The following is a 21,508-nucleotide window of genomic DNA, read 5'->3' as shown; positions in this document are numbered from 1 at the left end:
AACCCCCCTTGGGCTATAAACCAGCCCTGCAGTGGCTCTCTGACGTTTCAGAGCCCTCACACCAAGCTTCCCAGGCAGTGGATGCCCGTGTGCCTCTGCCCAGACACTGCCAGGCAGGGAGCATCCCTCTGCACCTGCATCCTGCCTGCTCCAGGACCAGCTCCCAGGGTTGTTCCCTGCTCCCCGCAGGCTCTCCCCATGGCCGGGTCCTGGGGAAGGGAGAGAGAAGCAAAGCAGGAAAGTTTGCATCTCTGCGTCGGCTGCTCTACAGTGTCTGCATGTGCAGGAATCGCCTCCAATTAATCCCTCCTCAGCTTGGCCCGCCCGCTTCATTACCTCCCCTTGATGAGAACCATCAGTGGGGCCTGTATGATTTTGCTAATTAGCCTCACTTCGTTTATCATTTCCATTTTCTCCCAGAGACGCTCGGCTTGCTGGGCGACAGCTTCATCTCCCGCTGAAACAATGCGGCCCCTTCTGTGCCTGTCTCACTTAGCGCTGTCACTGCAGCCATTATGAAATTGGGGTTTCATTTACACACTAATTAAACATTACAGCTTGTTCACAATTACAACATGGGGATGAGGAGGTAACTAATTACTTAAGAAATGAGCTAACATTTATCTCCAATTCCTCCCCCCCAGCCCGCCGCCCTCCTCTCCAATCAAGATTAGAAATTGTTGTTCAACGGTGGCAGCCCAGCGGGCCGCTGCCTACCTCTGCATGTGCCGTCCCCTTTGGGGGGCCGTACTGAGACCCTGGCCCGGGGACAATCCATCAACCCCTAATTGCAGCCGGGATGACGGGGGGCCGTGGCAGCGGCACGTGGCGCTGCGCCAAACGGGCTACACGGGGACGAGCTGCGATGCTAGGGATGCGTCCGTCCTGGTCAGCCCTGCCTGCCGACGCGGTGTCCCCAAGACAGCCCGGCCATTGGGGCCGCAGGGACCGAGGTGCTCCCTGGGCATCACGGCTCCCCACACCTACAGGGCTCTTGCCTGGCTCTGCACAGAGGCTGGGGATGCCAGCACGCTCTCCCCAGCCCTGCTGATAGGCAACTCAGCCTGAAAAGACATTTTCTTGAGGGAGGAATTAACATTTCAAACTGAGAAGCACTGGAGTAAATAAAGCAGGCTGTCACTCGGATCAAAAGGCAATGCAAAGTGTGGGCTTGGGACACAAATGTGACTGGGGAGATGGGCCCTGGGGAGCAGCAAGGAGAGAGAGGAGCAGGCGCCCCTTCACTCATCCCTGGGGGTGGGGTGGCTGGCACGGGCAGGCTGGCGCCCCGTGTGCAGCCTAGGAAGGCCGGGTGCTGCCGCCGAGAGCGCAAGAGCCTCCTTGCACAGGTAGCACGGGTCTGCCATGTGCTGCTGTTGCAGGCGAGCGGTCCTCGCCTTGCCGCAGCGCGAGGAGCGGATGGAGGGTGCAGGCAGGCTGCACCCACAGCTACTGATGGGTTAGAGGGCAGTGGAGAAGGGTGACAGCGACCAGGATTGTCTTGGGATGGATGAGTGGATGCATGGTCGCCTGCAAAGCAGCAAGCTGGCTGGTGGCAGAGAGGCTGGAGAGGCTGGGGACACTGGTGCGGTGCCTGGACACTGGTGCGGTGCCTGGACACTCCTTCAGGCTCTGGGAAAAGGCAGCATTGCTGCAGGGCTTTTGAAACACAAGAGCCTCCCGCATAAACAGCCCTAAGCACTGGAAATGCTCACAGAAAAAATACCTAGTTCAGCACCAGGCAATTAAGGTTCTTTTGCAACTCTTAACCTGCGATTTTGAGACAAAGAATTTGGCCTTGGCATAATTTGAACTGCTAATTGCTTTCCTGATCCACAGTCAGAGAACTGAGCTGAAGCGGACACACAAAAAAAAAAAAATCACCTTCCCTGTCTGGGAGAAAATTCAGAGCTGCTCTCCGGGGGAAGAGGATGCTCTCTTCTTCTCTCTGAGCAGCTTAAAAAATAATGATCAGGAAACAGTTAAGCAAAAGGGGGGTGAACTGGCGGTTTAAAAAAAAAAAACTCACACCACTTTATAATAATAGTAACAACTCATTCCCATAGTTTTTATCCTTCCTGTCTTTAGCCCACAAAAAAAAAAAAAAAAAAAAAAAAAAGAAACCCTGAGCTAAACTACTGACACTGGCTGGGAGCTTAGAACTGCCGCATCAAACAGAGCCCTTGAATCTCCTGAACATAATTGTGCTGCCCTCTAACCTCAACCTTCAATCAGTGCAGTGTAACTATCTCATTTTAGCCTACAGGACACACCCCTCTGCTAACTAGCAGCCATATTCTTCTCATTAGGAGACTGCTCTGGACGGGAGCGTGGAGGCAAAGCCGTTGTCTCTCTCTTTCTCTCCCCCTCTGCCTCTCTCGGCTGTTATATATGTACTTCTGGAGGGGGAAGAGAACTACCAGAGGGCTTTGTGGGTGCTGGAGATGGCCCAGCTGCCAAGCTCTGAGTCCCCTGGGCATGCAAGCAAAGCCAAATTGCTGGTTCTCTGTTGGAAACACACGGGATGGGAGAGGGGTCCTGGTCCCAGTATCCCCGGTACCGGGCAGCTGGCCCCAGGGAGCTGCAGCTAACGGCTGGAGCCAGCTTCCCCGCAAGATGCTGCTGCTGTGCCCTCCGCGGGGCAAGGGGCCGGGGGTCCCACCCGCCCTGGGCTCACCCCGGGGAAGGGTCCCGAGGCGGCAGTGCCCACTGGTGCCAGGCTGAGAGGCGGCGGGCAGGGGGACGTGCGTGCCCCGGCAGGCAGGGGCGACCAGCAGCGCCAGCACCGTGCCTGCTGCCGAGGGGCTGGGGCGCAGCAGGAAGGTTTGCCCAGAGACAGCCCCTCTGGCTGGAAGATGGCTCCCCCTGCACGTTACAGGCCTGCAGGTAATTAACAGCATGGCTAAATACAGCAGGAAAACTTACCCAGGGCAACTGGGGGGTTTTGCATCACATCACTGGGTAGGGGTTTTTCCATGGTTAAAGATCAGCTCAGCGCCGTGGGGGGATAAGTTGGGACACTCCTATAGCCCTCCCGGCACAGCAGCCCAGCCCCGCGGGTCCTGCTGCATCTCCGGGGCACTGCCTGGCCACAAACTGATAGGAGCTCTTGAGCCCCTGCTTCATGCCGTCCCCTCAGGGACCTCTGAGCACGCAGGGCAGACATGTCAGACCACAGCACTGGACACCTCAGTCCCAGAAGCGTGGACCGGTGCGCCCACCCTTAGCAGTGACCATGACCGTCTCCTCCTGTCTCCCCTCCAGGTCCAGCACACCAGCAGCACCCAGTTCGGGGCCCAGGCTGGGAGGAGCTGCTCGGGCTCTCGCTGGGTTTGAAGGACCCGGCTGGAGCAGGATTGCCCACCGCAAGGCTCTGCCGCAGGACCGGGAAGAAACCAGGGCTCGGGTGGTTAATGGCACAGCCAGGATCAGCCTGCGTAGTGGTGGCTGTGGCTTTGGGAAGAACCTCATGCTGTGGAGGATAAAGAGGAGAGCAGGTCCCCTCTGATCCCACTGCAGACCCACAAAGTGAACGAGGCCACAGCGGGAAACGGCAGCAGTTGGGCTGGCACAGCCCTCCCCTCCTGCCAGAGCCCTTTGCCCTGGGATTTCAACGCGTTAGCAACTTGGGAGAGGGGAAATTACACTGATTTGTGTAAGGACAGGGAAAAACACAGCACCGGAGAGATTCTTGATACCTCAGTGCCCATCTTCCCCACCCAGCAGCATCTTCCCCATCCAGGCCTCGTCCCTGCATCCTCTGCTGAATTAGACCAGCTATTAACACACTCCAAGTTCGTTATCTTAAACAGGCCACTCAGGACACGGGGCAGCGATCCTTAAACCAATTAATGTGATCCTTTGATTTCAGGGGAGAATGAAGAGGGGACTGTCAGCGCAACGACGAGGCAGGAGTTACGGGTCAGAGCCTAGCAGCACAGAGGTGCCCGTTAGCTCTTAACAAGAGGTGGGGGCAGCGGGCAGCTGCCATACCTGGCTTCTGTCAGAGCCCTTCTCCGCAGCCTCAGCCCCGGCCCAAGCGCAGCTTCCAGGGCACCGGCGAGAGTGAAGGATGGGGGTCCAGATGCCAAAAAAGCCTCTGCCACCCTGTGTCTGGGTCAGGGCTGCCAGGAGGAGAGCAGCGATGGCACCATGTCGCAGAGCTCATCCCGGCACAGCGGATGCACGGCACGGAGGGAGCTCCTCTCTGCCGTGGCAGGGACGGCCACGGTGCCGGCGGTGCTCGGCCTGAATCCCCTGGGCACCCCAGGGGCAGCATCACCCCGCAGCCCAAAACTTTCCTCTCTTTCTTTCTTTGCTTGGCTGTTTTTTAAAGCAGAAGTTCTCTCTTAGTGAAGTCTTTTGGGGGAGGTGGAGAGAGAGTAGGAAGCCAAAGAGAATCGTCTTGCTAGTCAAAGCCTTTAACAACTATTTTTAATATCAGGCAGAGGAGCAGGATTTTGAAATGAAACAGCCGGTGCCTCTTTGATGGGCGAGCTACAGATCTTGAAACAAGGTCCATTCCCTCCTCCTTCACTAACTAACAGCCATATTTCTCTCATTAAAGACAATCTGGCCGTATTTTCAAACTTCTTAACAAGGCGATCACCGTAATTTGAGATTTCTATTATCCATGCTCCTATTACAGCAGTCTTTTAAGCAGCTAGCTTTTTTTTTTTTTTGCTTTCTTTCCCCGACTTTGTCTCTCCCCTCAAACTGCCATCAGTGGTAATGACGTGCAGGAAACAAGAGCACCAAGAACCATCTTTTTTTTTTTTTTTTTCCCCTTCTTTTTGGTACTAGGTTGTGTGGGGGTAGCAATAAGGAATAAAATAAAAAGCAAAATGAAGTTTGGTTATCTCTTATCTGGAGTTTGGTTTTTAATCCGCCCAGGAGCGCAAACGGAGCCAATGCAGTACCTTATCTCCCCTGCCGATCACGGACCCCCCCCCCTCCCCAAAGACCCCCAGCTCTCTCCCCTTCCCAAAGGCGCCCGGCCATGGCCCCCTCCCTGCCCCATTAGTCCTTCGCTGGGCTCTGCCAGATGGATGCAATTTGCATAATATCACCGGCGGAGGCTGGCAGATCAACCGGGGTCAGGCTCTGACATCTCCAGCACAGTCTATCTCCAAGTGCTAATTTGGACTGCATTGATCTCTCTTTCTGATTTCTTTGTCATTTACGTCTGCAACGGGTTGACAGGAGATACAGAGACAGACAAGGGGGGAAAAGGAGAAGGGGGGGGGAGAAGAGGAGAGAAACAAAGATTGTAGTTACAGATGTCTTTAAGGGAAAAAACAGATTAATCCAAGGACTCCTCTGAGGGTCGCAGCTTTGAAACATCCTAATTATCCTATTCTTATGAATTCCTGTACAGACTTAGAGGGGGGTCTCGTCAGGGAACTCAGGGGAATGCAAACTTGTAAAATTGTGGTGGAGTCTCTCCGGCTGACTGCTGCCCCTTCCCCTCCTGCACCTCGCAATCATTTCTCATTAGGTGAAGCGGGGCAGCTTTAAACCTGGCGTCCCTCGCTGACACAGCCTTCGCTCCGTACCTGCCACCACTCTCCTTATAGGCAGATCTCTGGTAGAACTGGGGCAGGAGCATCTCCTCCTCACAGAGGGGAACGCAGTGCTCACAGCCACCAGCCCTGCGCTGCCTGGGGAGGTCAGAGACAAGGGCTGACCCGAGAGGGACAGCAGCATCCTCACGATCCCTCGGGATGCAGGTGCAGAAGGGCAGGTTTGGGGACACATTGCTGTTGTGGGACCACACGATGTTAAAAGACACCTTCCACCGGAGTTTGGCGCACAGCAGGACAGGCAATCCATGCTCTTAATTGAGATGTTTATGTTCATTAACAGGAAACTCTCCCCCTCTCACAGGTAAAGGAAGACACGCTACCATTTAGCCTTGTCTGGGACACATCGCAGAGACACCAAGGCACCAAAAGAATCCACAGGGAAATCAAAATGTCACTCGGTGTTTTACATCACTACTTTCTATGGGAAAAGCTCCCTAGAAAGTTAATGATCTTCCAAGGCCTCTCACCTAACATGTGTCTCACTGTGTCGGAGGATGCATCACGGTGCATGGGAAGTGCTGCTTTTTACACAGGCTGCAAACATGTTTTACCCACCCAGCACAACGTGGGACAGGGCTTGGTCGGTGCAAGGGTTGTCCCAGCAGTGTGTGTGTGTGATATTTTGCAAGGCTCAGCCACAGGACCAGACAAACAGCCAGCAGCAGGATGGGTCCGAGGCAGCGCAAGGGTCTCTATAGTACAGATCAGTTCACATCTGCACGTTCCTGGGCTTGGGACTGGCTGATTGGTAAGACAGAGCACACAAAATACAAACCACCAGCCTCTACCCGTGCTCCCAGTATGCCAACAACACTTTAGAGTGATATGAAAAACATATTTAAGAGGTTTCTTATCTGTCATTGGGGAAAGGAATTGGGCCAGGTGTTGGGCTGCGGATCACAACTGGCTTGGGAGGGAGGGACAGCAGATCTGCTCTTCTTACCAAGGCAGACAGCCCTCACCACTGGTGGGATGAGTCCGGGGAAAGCCTAAAACCAGAAGCCAAAGGAAGGGGGATACAGCAGCAGTCGTGCAAAAGGGTGGCTCCAGGACGACGCAACGCTGTCCTGCTGGGGGTCAGCCAGGTCTGGGGCTTGAGATAGACCTGCCCTGATCTGCAGCTGGGCCTCCCAGGCATCACAGCACGGCAAACAGCAGATAATCCAGAAATCCCTCTGAAATCTTCAGCATGACACCTGTGCTGCGCGTAACTGCTGCCAGCCAGAAAAGAAGGGCTCACGCCTATCTTCCGCACATCCCAAGCGAGTGGACACTGTCACTGCCAGCCCCGGGGCTGGGAGGAGCGCACGGTGGCACCCTGACTTTTCTCAGGCAGCTGAAGCCCAGCAGCCTGTCTCAGCTTCCCCTCCAAATGCTGCTCCCTCCGGGGACCACGAGCCCTCAGGCGAGGGGCAAGGTGCGAGGAACCCATCGCACCCCCGGCAGGCAGCGGGGTCGGGCGAGCGTGCGTGCCCCCAACCCAGCGGGCAGGCGACCAACTTTCGGCAGGGTGGGACGGAGGGGTGAGTGCAGTCAACACAAACACTCAATCATCCTTCCTTTCTTTCTTCTGTGCCTCCTTTGTTAACTGCAGGAAACAGCTGAAAGACCTTGAGTTTCCCATTGTAGCGTGTATGGGAACAGAGCTGCAGTGATCAGAACATACCCCCCGCTGCTCCCGGGGAAAAAGGGAGAGCAGAATCCTTTCTAAAAAGGGTTTACGATTAGAAGAGTGTTCTGTCACTCTGGCGCGCAGTAATCCACTGCGCCACCAAGTCCCTTCAGAGAGATGTCGAAAACTTAAATGACTGAAAGCAAAAGAGCCCCGGCTCAGGTTCCCAGGCAGCCAGACATCCTAATTATCTTTAGATCCACTCCCACATGGAGGGGAGAGAGCACACAAGAGTAAAAAAAAAAAAAAAAAAAAAAAAAAAAAGGGAAGAAAAGAAAAAGAAAGAGGGGAAAAAAAAAGAAGACTGTCACATTGCTTTTTTTCTTTTTTTAAAAGCTTGTCTCCGCTCACTGCTTTTCCAGCTGTGACACCTCTCACGGTAGTTAATTAGAATCATGTCACCGCGTTAATGTGCTCTGACTGGACTCTGACAGACGTGTGTTCTCTAACCGGCCGCTCCGGCCGTCCCTCCCTCCCCACCCCTCCTTGGGGACGCGGGGCCTGGTGCTTGCAGCGGGACCCCTTGCCACCCGCCTGCCCCCCGTCCCCGTGCCTGTGGTCCAGCGGGTGCCCCGGTGCGGCTGGGCCGGTCCCTGCACCCTGCGTCCCTGGGTGCCGGGATGTGCTGCCTGGCCGCGACACTCGGCACGCAGCCGCTCCACCTGTTCTGGATCTGCCTGACCTTTACAAGCGCTAATTCAAAATGACACTGCTCATTTGATGACATTTCTGTTGATTTTTACTTAAGTCTCTTTTAATTATTTAACTTGGAGTCTCTCCCCTTCTGCCTTGGGAGTGTGCGGGGCAGTGGCCCCGAGGCAGCCCCGTGCCCTGCTTCGCAGCAGTGAGCCCCGTGCTCAGCTTTCCCTGGCAAAAGGATGCTGCGGGGCAAAGGGCACTGCCCCCGGGCACAGCACCAGCCGCGTGCCACCACAAAGAGCAGAACAGGGTTTGCCCGGTCCGGGGGCGCATGGGGTTTTCCAAGGCTTCTCCCATCCCCTGGGAGGGATGGGGAGGGTGGGACTGGCTCTGCCAGCCGGGGCCACGTGGGCTGGGATGGAAAGTGGTCAATAAACCTGAGGGGAGTTTCATAAAATGTTGTCCCTATCTCCTTGCTCCTCCTGCCCCATCAAAGAGGAGGCAGGTGGGCACCAAGAGTGACCAGGGCTCCTGCAGATGCTGCGGGGCTGCAGGCTTCCCTGCACCCCTGGGAGAGCCAGGAAAACGCAAGAAGGGAAAGAAAAGCAGGGAAGAACAAGAGGAAGCTGAAATAAAGCCAGCAAGCTCCCAGGACTGCAAGCTGCCAGGATCACAGGCTCCCAGCACCTCGCAGGGCGAGGCGAAGCCTCATCAGCCCCCGTCGAGCTCCTGGGGGGAAAGCCGGCGCTGACAGCCAAAGGCACCCATTGCGGCGGGTGGCCCACCACCTGCCACCGCACTTAGCGAGCGCGGCCCTCGCTGCCCTCTCCTTCAATGTCAGTGCGGAGAGCAGCCCGGCACCGCCGGGACACGAGCAGGCAGAGCGATGTGGGGAGAGGGACGGCTGCGCTGGGGAGGAGGCACCCCCGGCAGGCGCTGGCCCGGCTTCCCGCGGCGGTGGCAGCTCACGGTAGTTAATTAGAATCGTGTCACTAAGTAAATGCGCTCTGACTGGACTCTGACAGACGCTCACCTATGACACTGGGGGCCAGGAGACAATCCACATCAAACTACTGCAGTGTGACCCTTTTAACACAAAGAGTAAACTCACTGCACATCGAGTTGAAGCTCATTAAAACTGTCTACTCTGCGAGCATCCCATTAACCTCACTGTTAAAAACACGCAATTCCTCTTCTTCTTTCCGAGGCCTAATTAATGCTCTGGATCAGGAACAATATCACACCCTAACCTTCCGAGATTTCCAATCAGTAAATGAAAAGAGAGAGATGGAGCCGGGAAGGCACGGTGGCTTGCTGGGTTGCTCACCGCATGGGCAGGTATGGCTTTTCCATTTGGCACGGCAGAGATCCCCACGGAGGGAGCACGGCACAGCCCTGGCCGGAGGCACCGCGGGCACAGGGAAGATGGTGAAGCCCTGCGTGAAGGCTCACGGCTCATGGGATTATGGCAGCTGGCGTAAAACAGCGCAGCGAGGGCATCGCGTCAAGACAGGCGCTACGATGGGACCAGATCTCCTGGGTCCTGCAGGTGCGTTAGCAAGAGGCACAGCAGCCTGGCTACCCTCTTCCCTCAAAAAAGAAAAAAAAAAATCCAAACCAGGCATTTAGAACTTACTCTAAAATCATAATAATCTGTGTGCTAAAGTCTAAACTTTAAAGATTCTATTAAACTCATTTAGATTCAAAAAAGACTAGTAGCAAGCGGTAACAGCATGTTTTAAGGACAGTCAGTGCACTGGAGGTGGAAGCAGAGTTGAGTAACAAATTTTCCCAGCAGCAGCTACATCTCCAGATTTGGAAACTTTAAACTTTTTTCAGTATATTTTCAGTTCAGTAACTGGCTCGTTCAGAGCTGAGAAAAAACAAATGACTAAAAAAAACGCCAACACCAAACAGAAGCTGTGCCTTTTATCTTTCCTATGGTCAGGGAAACAAACCAACCAATAGACTAAGGTGGGAGAGGATGAGATGTGCCAATTCTAAAATTCGAAAAGGATAGTTTCCAGAAACACTCCTTCAACTCACCAATCACTTCTTGCTTCGGTTTCATGCACCAGGTAGTTTTAACTAAAACATATTCTGAAATTTACTTTTCCTTCTGTATTGACTATATGCAAGGGAAACAGGATTTTACTAACAAAACCAATTCAAGCTACTGCTGGGGCACTTTAACATGGCATTCCAATTTTTATCCAAAAGAATCACAACTTAAATCAAGAGTAATAATTTAATCACCACCTCTTTAAGAACAAACAGTAATTCACCATTTTTCTAATGTAACAAATATCTAAAAATGAAGACTAAAGACATATTATGTTACATAATTGATCAAAATAAATAGTAGCAAATATAGGGCATTTGATGAATAAAAGAATAACCAGATTTAACTACTGGGCAGTGGTAAGGAGAGCTGCACTTAGTTTGACAGGTGCTGGTCAGTAAAACTTGACCTTTTTTCAGGGAAAGAGGTGGAAAAAAAAGAAAGAAAGGCAAAAATAGAAGAAAATCAATTACGGAATCTACGTGATCTGCTGGCTGATTTAAAACCCAACTAAAGCTTGGGATTTTAATCCTTCTGATTTATATCAGTCTCTGAAACTCAGTAGAGAGACCCCAATGCAAGAACCCAGCGAATGCTGGTCTTTGCGTGAGAGTGCCAAGACCCCCATGACAAGCTGCAGCTCGTTTTTGGCAAGCAGCACCTCAAACGCATGTTTTAAGAACCGCAACGTGCACACATCTGTAAGATGAGTAACTTCTTGACAAGACTCAACTTCATTTTCTTGAGGGCCAGGAAAACACCTGACAAAAAGAAGTTCCTCACCCCAAGATCCTACAGGGCACACTAGGGCTGACACACATTTAATCCATGTTTGAAGAGCGATGGAAGCTGCGAAAGAAAAGCTCTCTCTGGTCCTCAGGGCCACATTCAGCCCAGAGGGAACCCTTAGAGCTGAAATACCAAAAGGTATGAAAGAACAGGTTTCACTCCCCTTTTGCTCCTTTCCCATCTCCCAAAGATTTTCTGCGTTCTCGCTCTCTGGAGCAGGACTTTCCAACCTCCTTATTCTGCTCAGCACTCCTCAGCGGGCTGAAATATTGACATTTTCCCCCTTCCTTTTTCTTTTCCCTCCTGTGAAACAACTGCAGCAGACCCCTACCCGTCCTACCCCAAGGCAGTCTATGCGAATACACTTTGCACTTTGGTGTGTTTGGTGACACAAACTCCTTTTCTAACCCCTCAACAAGATGTGCAGCTCACTTGTTCGCGAGTAGAAATCAGATGAAAGCTAGAATGTGAGCTCTGCTCAGCAACGTGCTGTTTGCACAGCCGTATGTCCCCAGGCATGTGGTGAGACTTCACCGTGCTCCACCACGAGCCTGTCCTGCCCGCACGCACCAGCTGCTAAAGGTGAGGTTCCCATCCAGAATCCGGCCTTGGCCCTGCAGGGTGTTGAGCACCCTGAACTCCATGGATTTTGAACAAATCGAAGGAGAGGAGATGAAGCACGGAGCAGGACTGGTCCCAGAGCATGCCAAGCGCAAGGATTTGGAGCAGATACCTGCCAAGGCAGTGAATCTGAGAGTGATTTGAAAACAAAGCAATACACAACCGATCAGGCGAGACGGCAAAATTCCTTGCAAATTGTCTGCAAAAACAAGTGGCCATCCACCGCAATTTTTCTGTCAGATGTGAAGGGAAACATCCTTGTTGTACATCCCTGCATAAGCAAGCTGAGGCTTCACAGGACTGCCTGCATCCCCCCGGACCGTTCCCCGTGCTGCTGGGAAAAGGGCCGTGCAGAGGTTCTCCTGCAGGCACGATATTCATGAACCCTCTGTGGCTGGTGAACACATTGCATTGCTGCTCCCTCCTTAGCCCTCTTTGGTTTGCAGACTTCTGGATATCAGCAACCCACGAGGGCCGTGAGAGTCAGGGGCTGACCGTGCTTACACCCGCCTCGGGCAGCCCTGGGGACCCCTCTTCTCAGCTCCCCAACTTCCCTTGATCTTGCTGCACTCTGGGACCAGCCACAAAAGAGAAGGGAGGCTCTAGATCGCATGGGAGCATCCCCAGAGCCACGGCCCGCTCCTGTCTCACCACAGGCAGCAAGAGGTGGGCAGGCAGTGTGCTTCACCATTCTCCACTCTCTTCTCCAGCAGCAGTCCTCGAGAAGGGACCATTGATTCGGCTGAGTGGGCAGGGCTGTGTCAGGAGCAAGGCTCCCTACAGCCAGGGAGGGAAGGGGATGGCAGCCCTGGGCAGGGAAAGGGATGGCTCCTCCCAGCCCTGAAGTAAAAGCAGTTGAGAGCATGAAGGAGAGCGGTGAGGACTGCTCAGGTCACAGGGCAACCGTCAGCAGTCGAGATGACGTGCCCAGTCTCAGTGGCCGATATGGAAGGACTCGGCTGTGGAGGGCCGAGACTTGCTCCAGGGCAAGGCAGCAAAGCTGGACCCAAGGAAGCCAGCCCAGCCCGCCTCTGCAGCCCCTCCTCGGCCCTTGGCCTGGGGACCTCTCAGGCTGTCACTGCAGCCAACGTTTGATCCATGGCTAGGACCTGAAAAGCCAGCAGGAAATGAAGTGGCTAAAAGTCCAGGAGGCTGGTGCCCTAACAAAATGCCAGGCAAAGCATGTCTCCAGACACCAGCATCACCCCGAGCCTTCTCCCAGGAGGGACGCTGGGTTATCAAGCCCTAAAGCCAGCAGCCCTGACACTGCAGGCAGCAGCTGTGCCTGGGGCTCCCAAGCTGGCCAGGAGAAGCAGCCACTCAATGAGCCGTGCCCCCAGCTCACTCCCGAGGGCTCAGCCTATGGTAAAGCCACTGGCACGGGGTGCCAGCAGCTGCTGCCTCTGCAGGCGGGCTGAGGATCACAGACGCCCGGGGGCAGAGCTGCTCCAGACCCAGCCCAAATGGAGCAGCCAGCAGGCTGCAAACACACAGGGCACGTGTGCACCGTTGGCGATGCCAGGGAGATGGAGACCATGACACTGCTGGCCTGGCATCCTTTGCAGCACCCACGCAAACCCCGTTCCCAGCAGCGTGTGAAAGGCAGGTTGGCCACTGGGACGGAGCGCTGCAAGAAGGGAGCGTGGCTGCTCGACCCTGACATGCCGCTTCTCTGTAGGCAATTTGCCCATGGCTCACCCTGTACTGGGAGAGCTGGAGTGGGCCCCCACAGAGGGAGTCTGGCAGAAATTAAGAAGCAAAACCTTCCTAAAGGATTGGAGCGGGGAGGGACATGAACAGCACCTCTCTGAACTCCATCAGGCAGAGACACCTGTGCAAGACAACAGCACTGATATAGACACAGGCAGAAACCATCGGCAGACAGATGACACTCCAGAGCTGGGGATGCTTTGTCAGAGTAAGAGATGACAGCAACGGAGAGCTCTTGCCATAAATAAAATTGGGAAAGACAAGGCACAAACCAACCCTGCATCCCCCAGGAGACCCAAGGAAAAGCCCAAGCCCCCAGTGCAGGACACACACACACAACTCCTGCAGTCCTCGCTCCCTCCCCGTGATCCCCCCAACATGGTACACAAGCAAAGCAAATCTGCTCCCAGGCAAGGAAACAAATTTTAATGCTACGTCTGTCAATAATGCAACCAGATCCATAGTTCAAAAGGAGCTTGCTAATTAAAAGCTGGTGAGCTTTAAATAATTCATCTCCTTAACTTGGATTGATTGGAGAGTTTAATGGTTAGAGTCTTGAAACAATATTAAACAGCCTCTCAAGGCCCAAGTCACAGGTGACTTTTTCAAGTAAATCTTACCTCCTTGCAAACTTTAATGCTCATGAGTTACCATGGATGAAGGGATGGGTGGCAGAGGGAACACCTGACCACTGGTCTCCAAGAGGTGATTCAACGCCCCGCAGAAAAACAAGACAGGCAAGAGCGATGCAGCCCTGTGTTACAGCCCTGCCTACAGCCCCGTAAATCTGAGCTCCTGCCCGTACCGCAGCTTGCTGCTGCCCCAGCTCTGCACCCCCAGCATTAAGCAGCAGGGAGATATATGGCCTCAGTGTTCTGGGCCAGGTCTCCCTCCTCATATCACTTTGATCCCTGGTGCAGAGGAGCTAGGGGAAACATGGAGCTCTGCCACTGTGCATGGTAGTCTCAGTTGTTTATCTTGGAGCAGGCTGCGGGGCCATGAAACTCATCACACGTGTGAGCAAATGGGACGATGATTTAGTTCCCCAGCTGGGGCCATGCATCTTCACTCTGCAGTGCGTTTCCAGCCAGCTCCCAAAGCTGCACTGCCTGGCAGAGCCTCTGTTCCAAGGAAAGATGCAGCATCCAGAGCAGCTGGAGGACTGGCCCAACAGGGAGAGCATCCTGTCCAGCCTGGGGACTCCTGCCCTGCGCTCCAGGCACCATGCAAGCCCTGGTGCTGCCCACATCCACCCCCAGCCCGAGCACTGCCAGAGCGGCTGAGGAGGGGAGCACTCCCTGGCCAGAGGGACACGCAGGGGTGTTTGCCACGCTGGGATGTGCCAGGGACCAAGACCTCATCCCAGGTGCCAATCCTGCTCTGACACATCTTCATCCCTTCCACCAGCCAAATACCCCGCAGCCCTTCGGCTGGCTTTCAGCACCCCAGCCTGGACCAGCTCCGGAGCCGAGGCACATCCCGCACACCTGGAGCAGCAGCTGCGGGGACGGGAAGGGCGCGGGGCGGCAGCACTCACCTATCCCGCTGTGAGGCCTCCCTATGTGCTGTAGGTTCAGTCCTTTGTTCATGTCTAAGAGCCCGTTCTTTGGCCAACTCCCCATGGCAAAGCTGTACGCCTGGAAGAGAGAAGCAGAGGGTCAGACCAGTGCACAGCGCACACACGTTTTGTACTCGCCCAGGCCTGGCTGCTCCAGGGGCAGACGTGGGTCTGCGTTCCCTGTGTTCCGTGCGGACCCACCCACGCATCACCCTCACAGCAGCTCTCCTGGAACCGCCTGCACAAACCACCCTCACACTGGCCTGTCCCACCTGATGCTCCTCAAAGAAGAGATGTCCAGGACTTGTCCTTGTATGGGTGACAACCTTCACAAGGTTTGCCAAGCACTGTGCTGTAAGCTCATCCCACATGTCCCTGGGTTGCTCCAACATCATTTCCTCATTCCTGCCTCACCAAGGATGGAGTTGGCAGCAGGAGTCAGGGGGGTTTGGAAAGGGGTGCTCATGTCCAGGCTGGCCTGGCCGGCAACCCCCTTCCCCTCTGGCAAGTGCAGCCCTCCCGGCCTCCCGTCTCCTTTCCATCCCCAGACCCCAGTTGCCACGGGCCTCTCCGTCACTGGGAGCCAGCACCGCTCCCCCCACCCAGCCTGCCCAGAGGGAGCCTGCTTCTTCCCCGTCGTATCCCCCGGCAGGAGGGAGGCAGCCGGGAACCCGAGCAGCACAAAAACCCACTGGAAAACGCAGAAGTGAAAGCAGCCGGGCCTCCGTGTCACAGGCACGGCTGTAATAACAGCCTGACAGCCACGTATCTTCTTCATCTTGAGGAATTAAGCTCAGCGCCGCATTGTGAGCAGTAAGAAGGGTGCGTGGGCTTAGCGTCGCTCACGCTGGTGCTATCTCTGCTGCCGCAAGGGCCATTGTTCCCAGATGAGATCAGGTCAATCCCGCAGCCCTATCTCCCTCCTGCAGCGGGGATCATCGCTAACTGCAGCCACAGCACAGCGGGGCATCGCCGACACCCTCCGTGGGCTGGGAACGCCGGGGGAGATGCTCTCTGCAGCGGGAACGGGGCCGAACTGGATGAGCGGAGCTGAGCGGTCCCCCCCACCAGCCCACCACCCACCTGCCTGCCACGGGGACCTGCTGCCAGTCCCTCTGCCCCCGCTACCTGCTGCTCTGCCCAGCACAGGCAGGGCTGGCCCCTACGCAGCCCCCGCCGCCAGCAGCCCCCTGAGAGCTACGCAGCTTGGGGGAGTTAATTTATTACCGGCCTACGTAACCATTCATGCTGCTTTGTTACTCCTGCCTTAGCAAAACAGAGGCCTCCACAGATAATTAATAGACAGCATTGCTAATCCTGTTGGGAGATGATTAGCAATTAAAACTCCTAATTAAGTCTATGCATAATTCACTGAAATTACACTTTGTGTACACAACGGGGAGGTTTCCTTTGCATTCAACAAACACGCTCTGGTATCTCCATCGCTATGGCCAGGATGCAGGCTGGCTGGCTGTGGGCAGGTGGGAGTCAGGGGGTCAGGGTGCAGGATGGGACCCCGCCACCCACCTGCTGGGTGGCCCTGGGTGATGGTGGCAGCGGCTCCGCATGTGGCTCCCTCTCCTGGGCTCCGTCCCAAAGAGCAAGCCCAGGCACAGCACAGGAGCGTCCCTGTACTCAGCACCAGTGGATCCAGGCCTGTGGTTGCCAGCAGTGCGGGGCATCCCTGGGGAAGGGGTGTCCCCGCATGATTTGGAGGGAGGATGCATGGGACAGGAAGGCAGCAGGGCTGTCCCTGCACTGGGCAAGGCAGGCTCTGAGCCACCGTATCACAGGCTGCCTTCCCAGCCCAGACACATCCCTCAGACCCCGGCCAGGAGCAACCGAGGGAGCACAGCGGGAGGCTGGCAGGATCCCGGGAAAGCCACGGGGACAGTTCTGGAAAGTTCCTGACAGCTGGGCGCTAGTGCCAACGCCAGCCTGCCTCCCCCAGCCCCGCAGCAGCAGCGTCAGCAGGGAGCCGGCGGCGCGTGCCCCGGCCCCGGGATCAGCACCGGGCCCATCTTTACATCACATTTTGCTTTCCTAATCAAGGTCATTCGGTACAGCAGCAATACCTGAGCAAACTAGCTAAGCAGCTGGGGTGGAAGTTGGCCTGACCACTGAAGGTCAAGTGTGCACTTATGCATATTCAAAGCTGCCTGCAGGATCGATCGGGTTTTAATTGTTTTTCCTGGGGTTTTGGAAGGAAGTGCCAGGGGCATTGATCAGTCCCAGACGAGGCCGCTCACACTTCGGGGCTGGCAGGGACCGTCACTTTGCTGCAGGCAGAGGGAAACGCAGGCAGAGACAGAGATGAAGGCAGGCCAGGGGACAGGCCAACCAGCCCCGGCCGGGAGGAGGAGCCACCGCTGGGCTGTGTTGGAAAATAAAGTTTTTTAATTAAAATTGGTAATTCTGAGCCGCCTGCTGGCAGCAGCCACGCAATCAAAAGCGAGGAGCTTTGCTGTTTAATATTTAAAGAAAATGTTTAATCTTTAAACAGGAAAGTTCTTCTTCTGACTGTTAAAGCGAGGTAGAAAGTGCCGGAGGCTCCCCAGTGCGGGGCTCCCCAGCCCGCCAGGCTGGCCATGGCCACTGGCTCGCTGCCGGCTCACCGCAGCCACCAGGACGCCAGCGTCAACCGGAGCCGCTCTCCCGCCGGCTCCGCTGCCGCTCCAGCCCCGCACAGCCGCCAGGCCCCTTCAGCACTTATCCCTACGGCAAACTGTGAGAAAGTCTGAGATGCCCCTGGTTCGCACACCTTTGCTGGAGGATTTAAAAAAAATGCCACAAAACCCTTTTTGCGAGGAAATCACGCTAATTTGTCCCTCCCTCTGGGTCAGTGCTGGTGTTGCAGGGACTGGATTGCTCCCTTCTAGGTCAGACACTGAAGCAGGGCCAGGATCCTGTGGCATTTTATTCTCACCTGCATTTTAATTGGTAAAAAATGCGGGCATCTTTTAAAAAAGCTATTTTTAAATGGTTTTGGTCAAAATTTTGATTTAGAGACAAACTCAATGCCTCTGATCTGCTAAAAAACACCCAAACAATGTTTGCAGAATAATTTTCAAGCAGCTCGAACACAATTATTTCCATTCATACCAGCCCCTAGAAAGGTCTCCCTTTTCTCCTGATTTTGTTTGTAATTCTATGAAGGCTACATTTACCTCCCTGCCAATGCTGCTCTGAAGTCAGATGATTATTAATTATATTTATTTACTTATACAATCCCATAGGCACACACAGCAGTTCACAGACAAATACCGCCCTGGGTCCCTGATGTAGGGATCTCGAATCAAAGGTAAGCAGATACTCCTGTGATAAATGTGAGCTAACAGCAGCAGGAGATTAGGAACATACTGTGTTTCCATGCGTAGAGCCAGCACCGCGGATAATCCACACCCTGTTAAAAGCGCCAGTATGGAGAGGTAGGTCCTTAGGTAACCTGTACCTCACATAACCTGCAGAAAATCCAAAAAACAGAGGTGGGGAGCTAGTAGGGGATAAGACATGGAGTACGGCAGCCTGGGGCAGGGAGATGACTTTACAATAAAGCAATAAGGGTCTGAAACTGTGCTCCTGTTGCTCTGGGTCACAAAACTTCCTCATGGCCACGATGCATGTGTCACAATTTGCCAAAAGCCTGAAACAAGAGCTCCATGGATCACTTAGTAGAGCTGAGGGTCAAAGGATTTGTCCAGTTCTTCTAAAAATGCTGCCCGGTTTGGCACTGAGTTCAGTGCCTCGCCTGCCCTTACTGCAATCCCAGTGCAAACCAGTCCCCATCCCCAGCAATGGGGCTGGCAAGGCAGCAGTGCCAACACAGCCGGGTCTTGATGCTCCGCTCACCAGAGCTTGTTTGGGCTACGCACTGTGGTTTATAAGCAGCACAGCTGCAGAGAAGATGTTCCAGGGGGTCAGAAAATTCCCAGAACTGGAACTTGTCAAGCTGATGTATTGATCTAAGTGGACTGAATAATGCTCCATCATTTATTTATGGGGAAGTGCCCGGCGCACTTCACAAAAACGGGTGTTCGGCAGTCACATTAAGGCAAGATTTAACGTCCCGCATCATGCAAACAGGGCACCTGCGCAGAGGTCAGGATGCTCACACACACGGGGAGCCCCACAAATCCTTCCCGTATGCGCAGGGAGGGATGGGGCTGGTCCTCATGGAGCTGATGGAGCTCTGCTAAGGCAAGGCACCGATGCTGACAGAGCCAGCCCCGTCCCTTCCATGCAGACCGATGCTGTGACCTGCTCGGTCAGCCCCCAGCCCCTCTATCCTGCACTAAAGCTGCTGGAGTTGCATTGCCCTGGGTGCTTTAGCTGAAGGGCAGGAGGGAAGAGGGGCTCTGTGCTTTTGCAACAGCAGAAGCATGTCCACAAACCGCAGCAACAAGAATTGCCAGACTAGAGTCTCCTCCTGCCCTGCCCAGCCCAGCAACCCTGTCGTTTTTTATGTCCTATCAAGAGGTTTTAAATGTTTCACCCACTAATTGTAATTTTAATATTAATATGGACACTTTCAGGCAGGGAGAAAATATTTCCTTTTGGAAAAAGTCCTCCCAGGAGCAAAGAGGCTCAGTGGTTTGAGAAGATGCTGAAGGGTGGGTACTAAGGAATTAAAAAAGTGGTGGCTTTTGCTGAAAGTTTCCATTAAGACTTTCAAAAAGATGCCTGAGAAAAACATGTTTTAATACAGATAGACAGTGTCAGAGAGATCTCCCCAGCCACCCTCAGCTCTGGCAAGCGGTGGGCGCCGGCTGTGCTCCCCCAGGATCAGGCTGGGCACAGCAGCCTGCCGATCGGAGCCGACCCCTCTGACATTTTCGCAATGGAGAAAATGACTGTGCGACAGCAAAAGTGTCTTCCTCCTCTTGTCATGTCAGCTACGTGCCATGTCTGCCCAAAATAAGCAATTCCTTCTAACTCCCCTCATTCTGCTGCTGCCACGACGAGGTGTCAAGGTTTTATATTACTTTGTATGGTGGGAAGAAAAAAAACGAGGTCATGTCTACAACTAAGTGGACTTTTAAACACAGCTCAAAATATTTTCAGTGCCACCTAGTAACGGTAGGGTTTTGGGACTGGGGGTGCCTTGGAGGCCATCCCTGAATAGCAGCCAGGACACTGGGGAGTCCAGGGTGGTCTACTGACATCCCATTTTAATTGCATGCCACTTCAGGGATGGGAGGCGGACATTTCTTGCTGGGATTTCTTGCCACGCAAACTTACCGGCACGACAGAAGGCACATTTACCACCACTGAGGGCTTGACCCCACCGCCAAATCATTTAGTAGCAAGGCTGCTGGATCGAGGCTGAATGCAATTAAAGAAGATGCAGGTAATGAATAAGCAGCTTGCCAAGCCCCAGCTGACATCGGCAGAGCTCCTCTGCTGCAGGGAAGGCACGGAGGAAAGCTCATCCGGCAGGACGGAGGCACGGAGCCCGGGCTGGTTCAGTCCCGGCAGCGCTGGAGCCCGCTGCCCTCGCTGGCAGTCAGGAGGCAGGAGCTAAACCCAGGTGTAATGTGCCCCTTTTGAGCAGTTTAGTTAGAAGTGCTGCGGCATTCACAGCTTTTCAAGTATTTTTAAATCACTTACAAAAGCAGGATTAAACAATCAGGAATTCCATTTAATAGGACAAATAAAGAAATAACAATCTAGTCCATCAGCCCTGCGAAAGGCAGGTTTGATTTAAGAAAAAAAAAGTATAAAAGAGGGAGAGAAAAAAGGAAAGGAGGGTGGAAAAAAAAGGATAATGTGTGTTTACTCAAGCAAAGAAAAAAATATTTAAGTGATGTAGGGGAGAAGATTGCGGTAACTAGTGAAGAATAACATCGTCTGCTTTGCTGTCAAATCACACAAGAATTTCAGTAATAGATTCTCATTCTGACACTCAATTCAATTCGAAGGTGATCCTGCTTTATCCCAACACATCAAATATTAAACACTCGTATTAGCCAGGGTGCCGTCGCATTTCCCGGCTTAGACGCGGCAGGAAGCTTTTCCCCCTACTTTCTCTCACTCGCTATAATATTCTCAATGTTATCTAAACATGCCTTCATACACTGGGGTTCCTTATCAATCCCATTTGGGGAGGGAGGGGGGGTGTACTTAAAACGGTATTAGTTTGGGGGGCTTTTATTATTATTATTTCCAAAGCTTTTCAATTTTGTGTGGAAAAAGCTTAGAAAAAAAAAGGCGGAGGGAGGGGAGGCGGCGAGAGAGGGAGAGGGAGCGCGGGAGCGAGAGAAAGTCTAAGAAAGGGAAAAGCAGCCAGCAGCTCTTGTTTGACTGATGCCTTTCAACAAGGGCAGTCTAGCTTGTCAAAGCCCAGGCTCGAGATGAATTGGCATATCTATTCAGCCTGCCTCTGGATGTCATGCAATACAGTTTCATATTCCCAGATAAGGCATGATAAGCAATTGCTGCCCTGACACCAACTCCATCCATCCCTGCCTTTCTGTCCACACGTATTACAGATCTCTGCTGCGCCGCTAATAAGAGGCATTTAATTTTTACAAACACAGCGGCAAGAGGGGCCTCCAGGACTGACCAGGCACAGCGTTAACACCGTTCACGTTTAATTACTTTTTGTCGGTGCATCGAGCTCCCCAAACACTCATGAGTGGCACCGTGTGCATGAAAACAACTTCTGCCCAACGTGGCACCCGCCGAAACCTCGGATCTGTGCTAATATTAAGGGGTAGGGATGACGAGAGGGCATTTGTCCTCTGCCAAATGAATCTGTAGTGCCACCGAGCAGGACGTGGTTTGGCTGGGGTTTAGACATGGGAGGAAGCAGGAGAAGATGCAAGCGGTGCCCTTTCCCAGGGAATGTCCCTCTCTGGAGCACAAACCCCCGG

General features: G+C 53.8%; 1 protein-coding gene across 3 annotated transcripts in view; it reads right to left on the bottom strand.

The window, feature by feature from the left end:
* ERI3 (ERI1 exoribonuclease family member 3) overlaps window positions 1-21,508 on the bottom strand; it is a 135,477-nt gene that overhangs the window by 24,265 nt on the left and 89,704 nt on the right. For all 3 annotated transcript variants that reach the window (XR_012836512.1, XM_075759614.1, XM_075759615.1), the window contains one exon: window positions 14,616-14,715. Coding sequence is in view for 2 of the 3 variants with exons in the window: in XM_075759614.1 (XP_075615729.1) it covers window positions 14,616-14,715 (100 nt within the window). In the remaining variant the exon portion in view is untranslated. The remainder of the gene's footprint in view (window positions 1-14,615; window positions 14,716-21,508) is intronic.

This window comes from Balearica regulorum, chromosome 8, assembly GCF_011004875.1.
Source record: "Balearica regulorum gibbericeps isolate bBalReg1 chromosome 8, bBalReg1.pri, whole genome shotgun sequence".
Lineage (NCBI taxonomy): Eukaryota > Metazoa > Chordata > Aves > Gruiformes > Gruidae > Balearica > Balearica regulorum.
The sequence above is the reverse complement of the archived record's forward strand: the minus strand, read 5'-3'. Positions and strand labels throughout refer to the sequence as shown.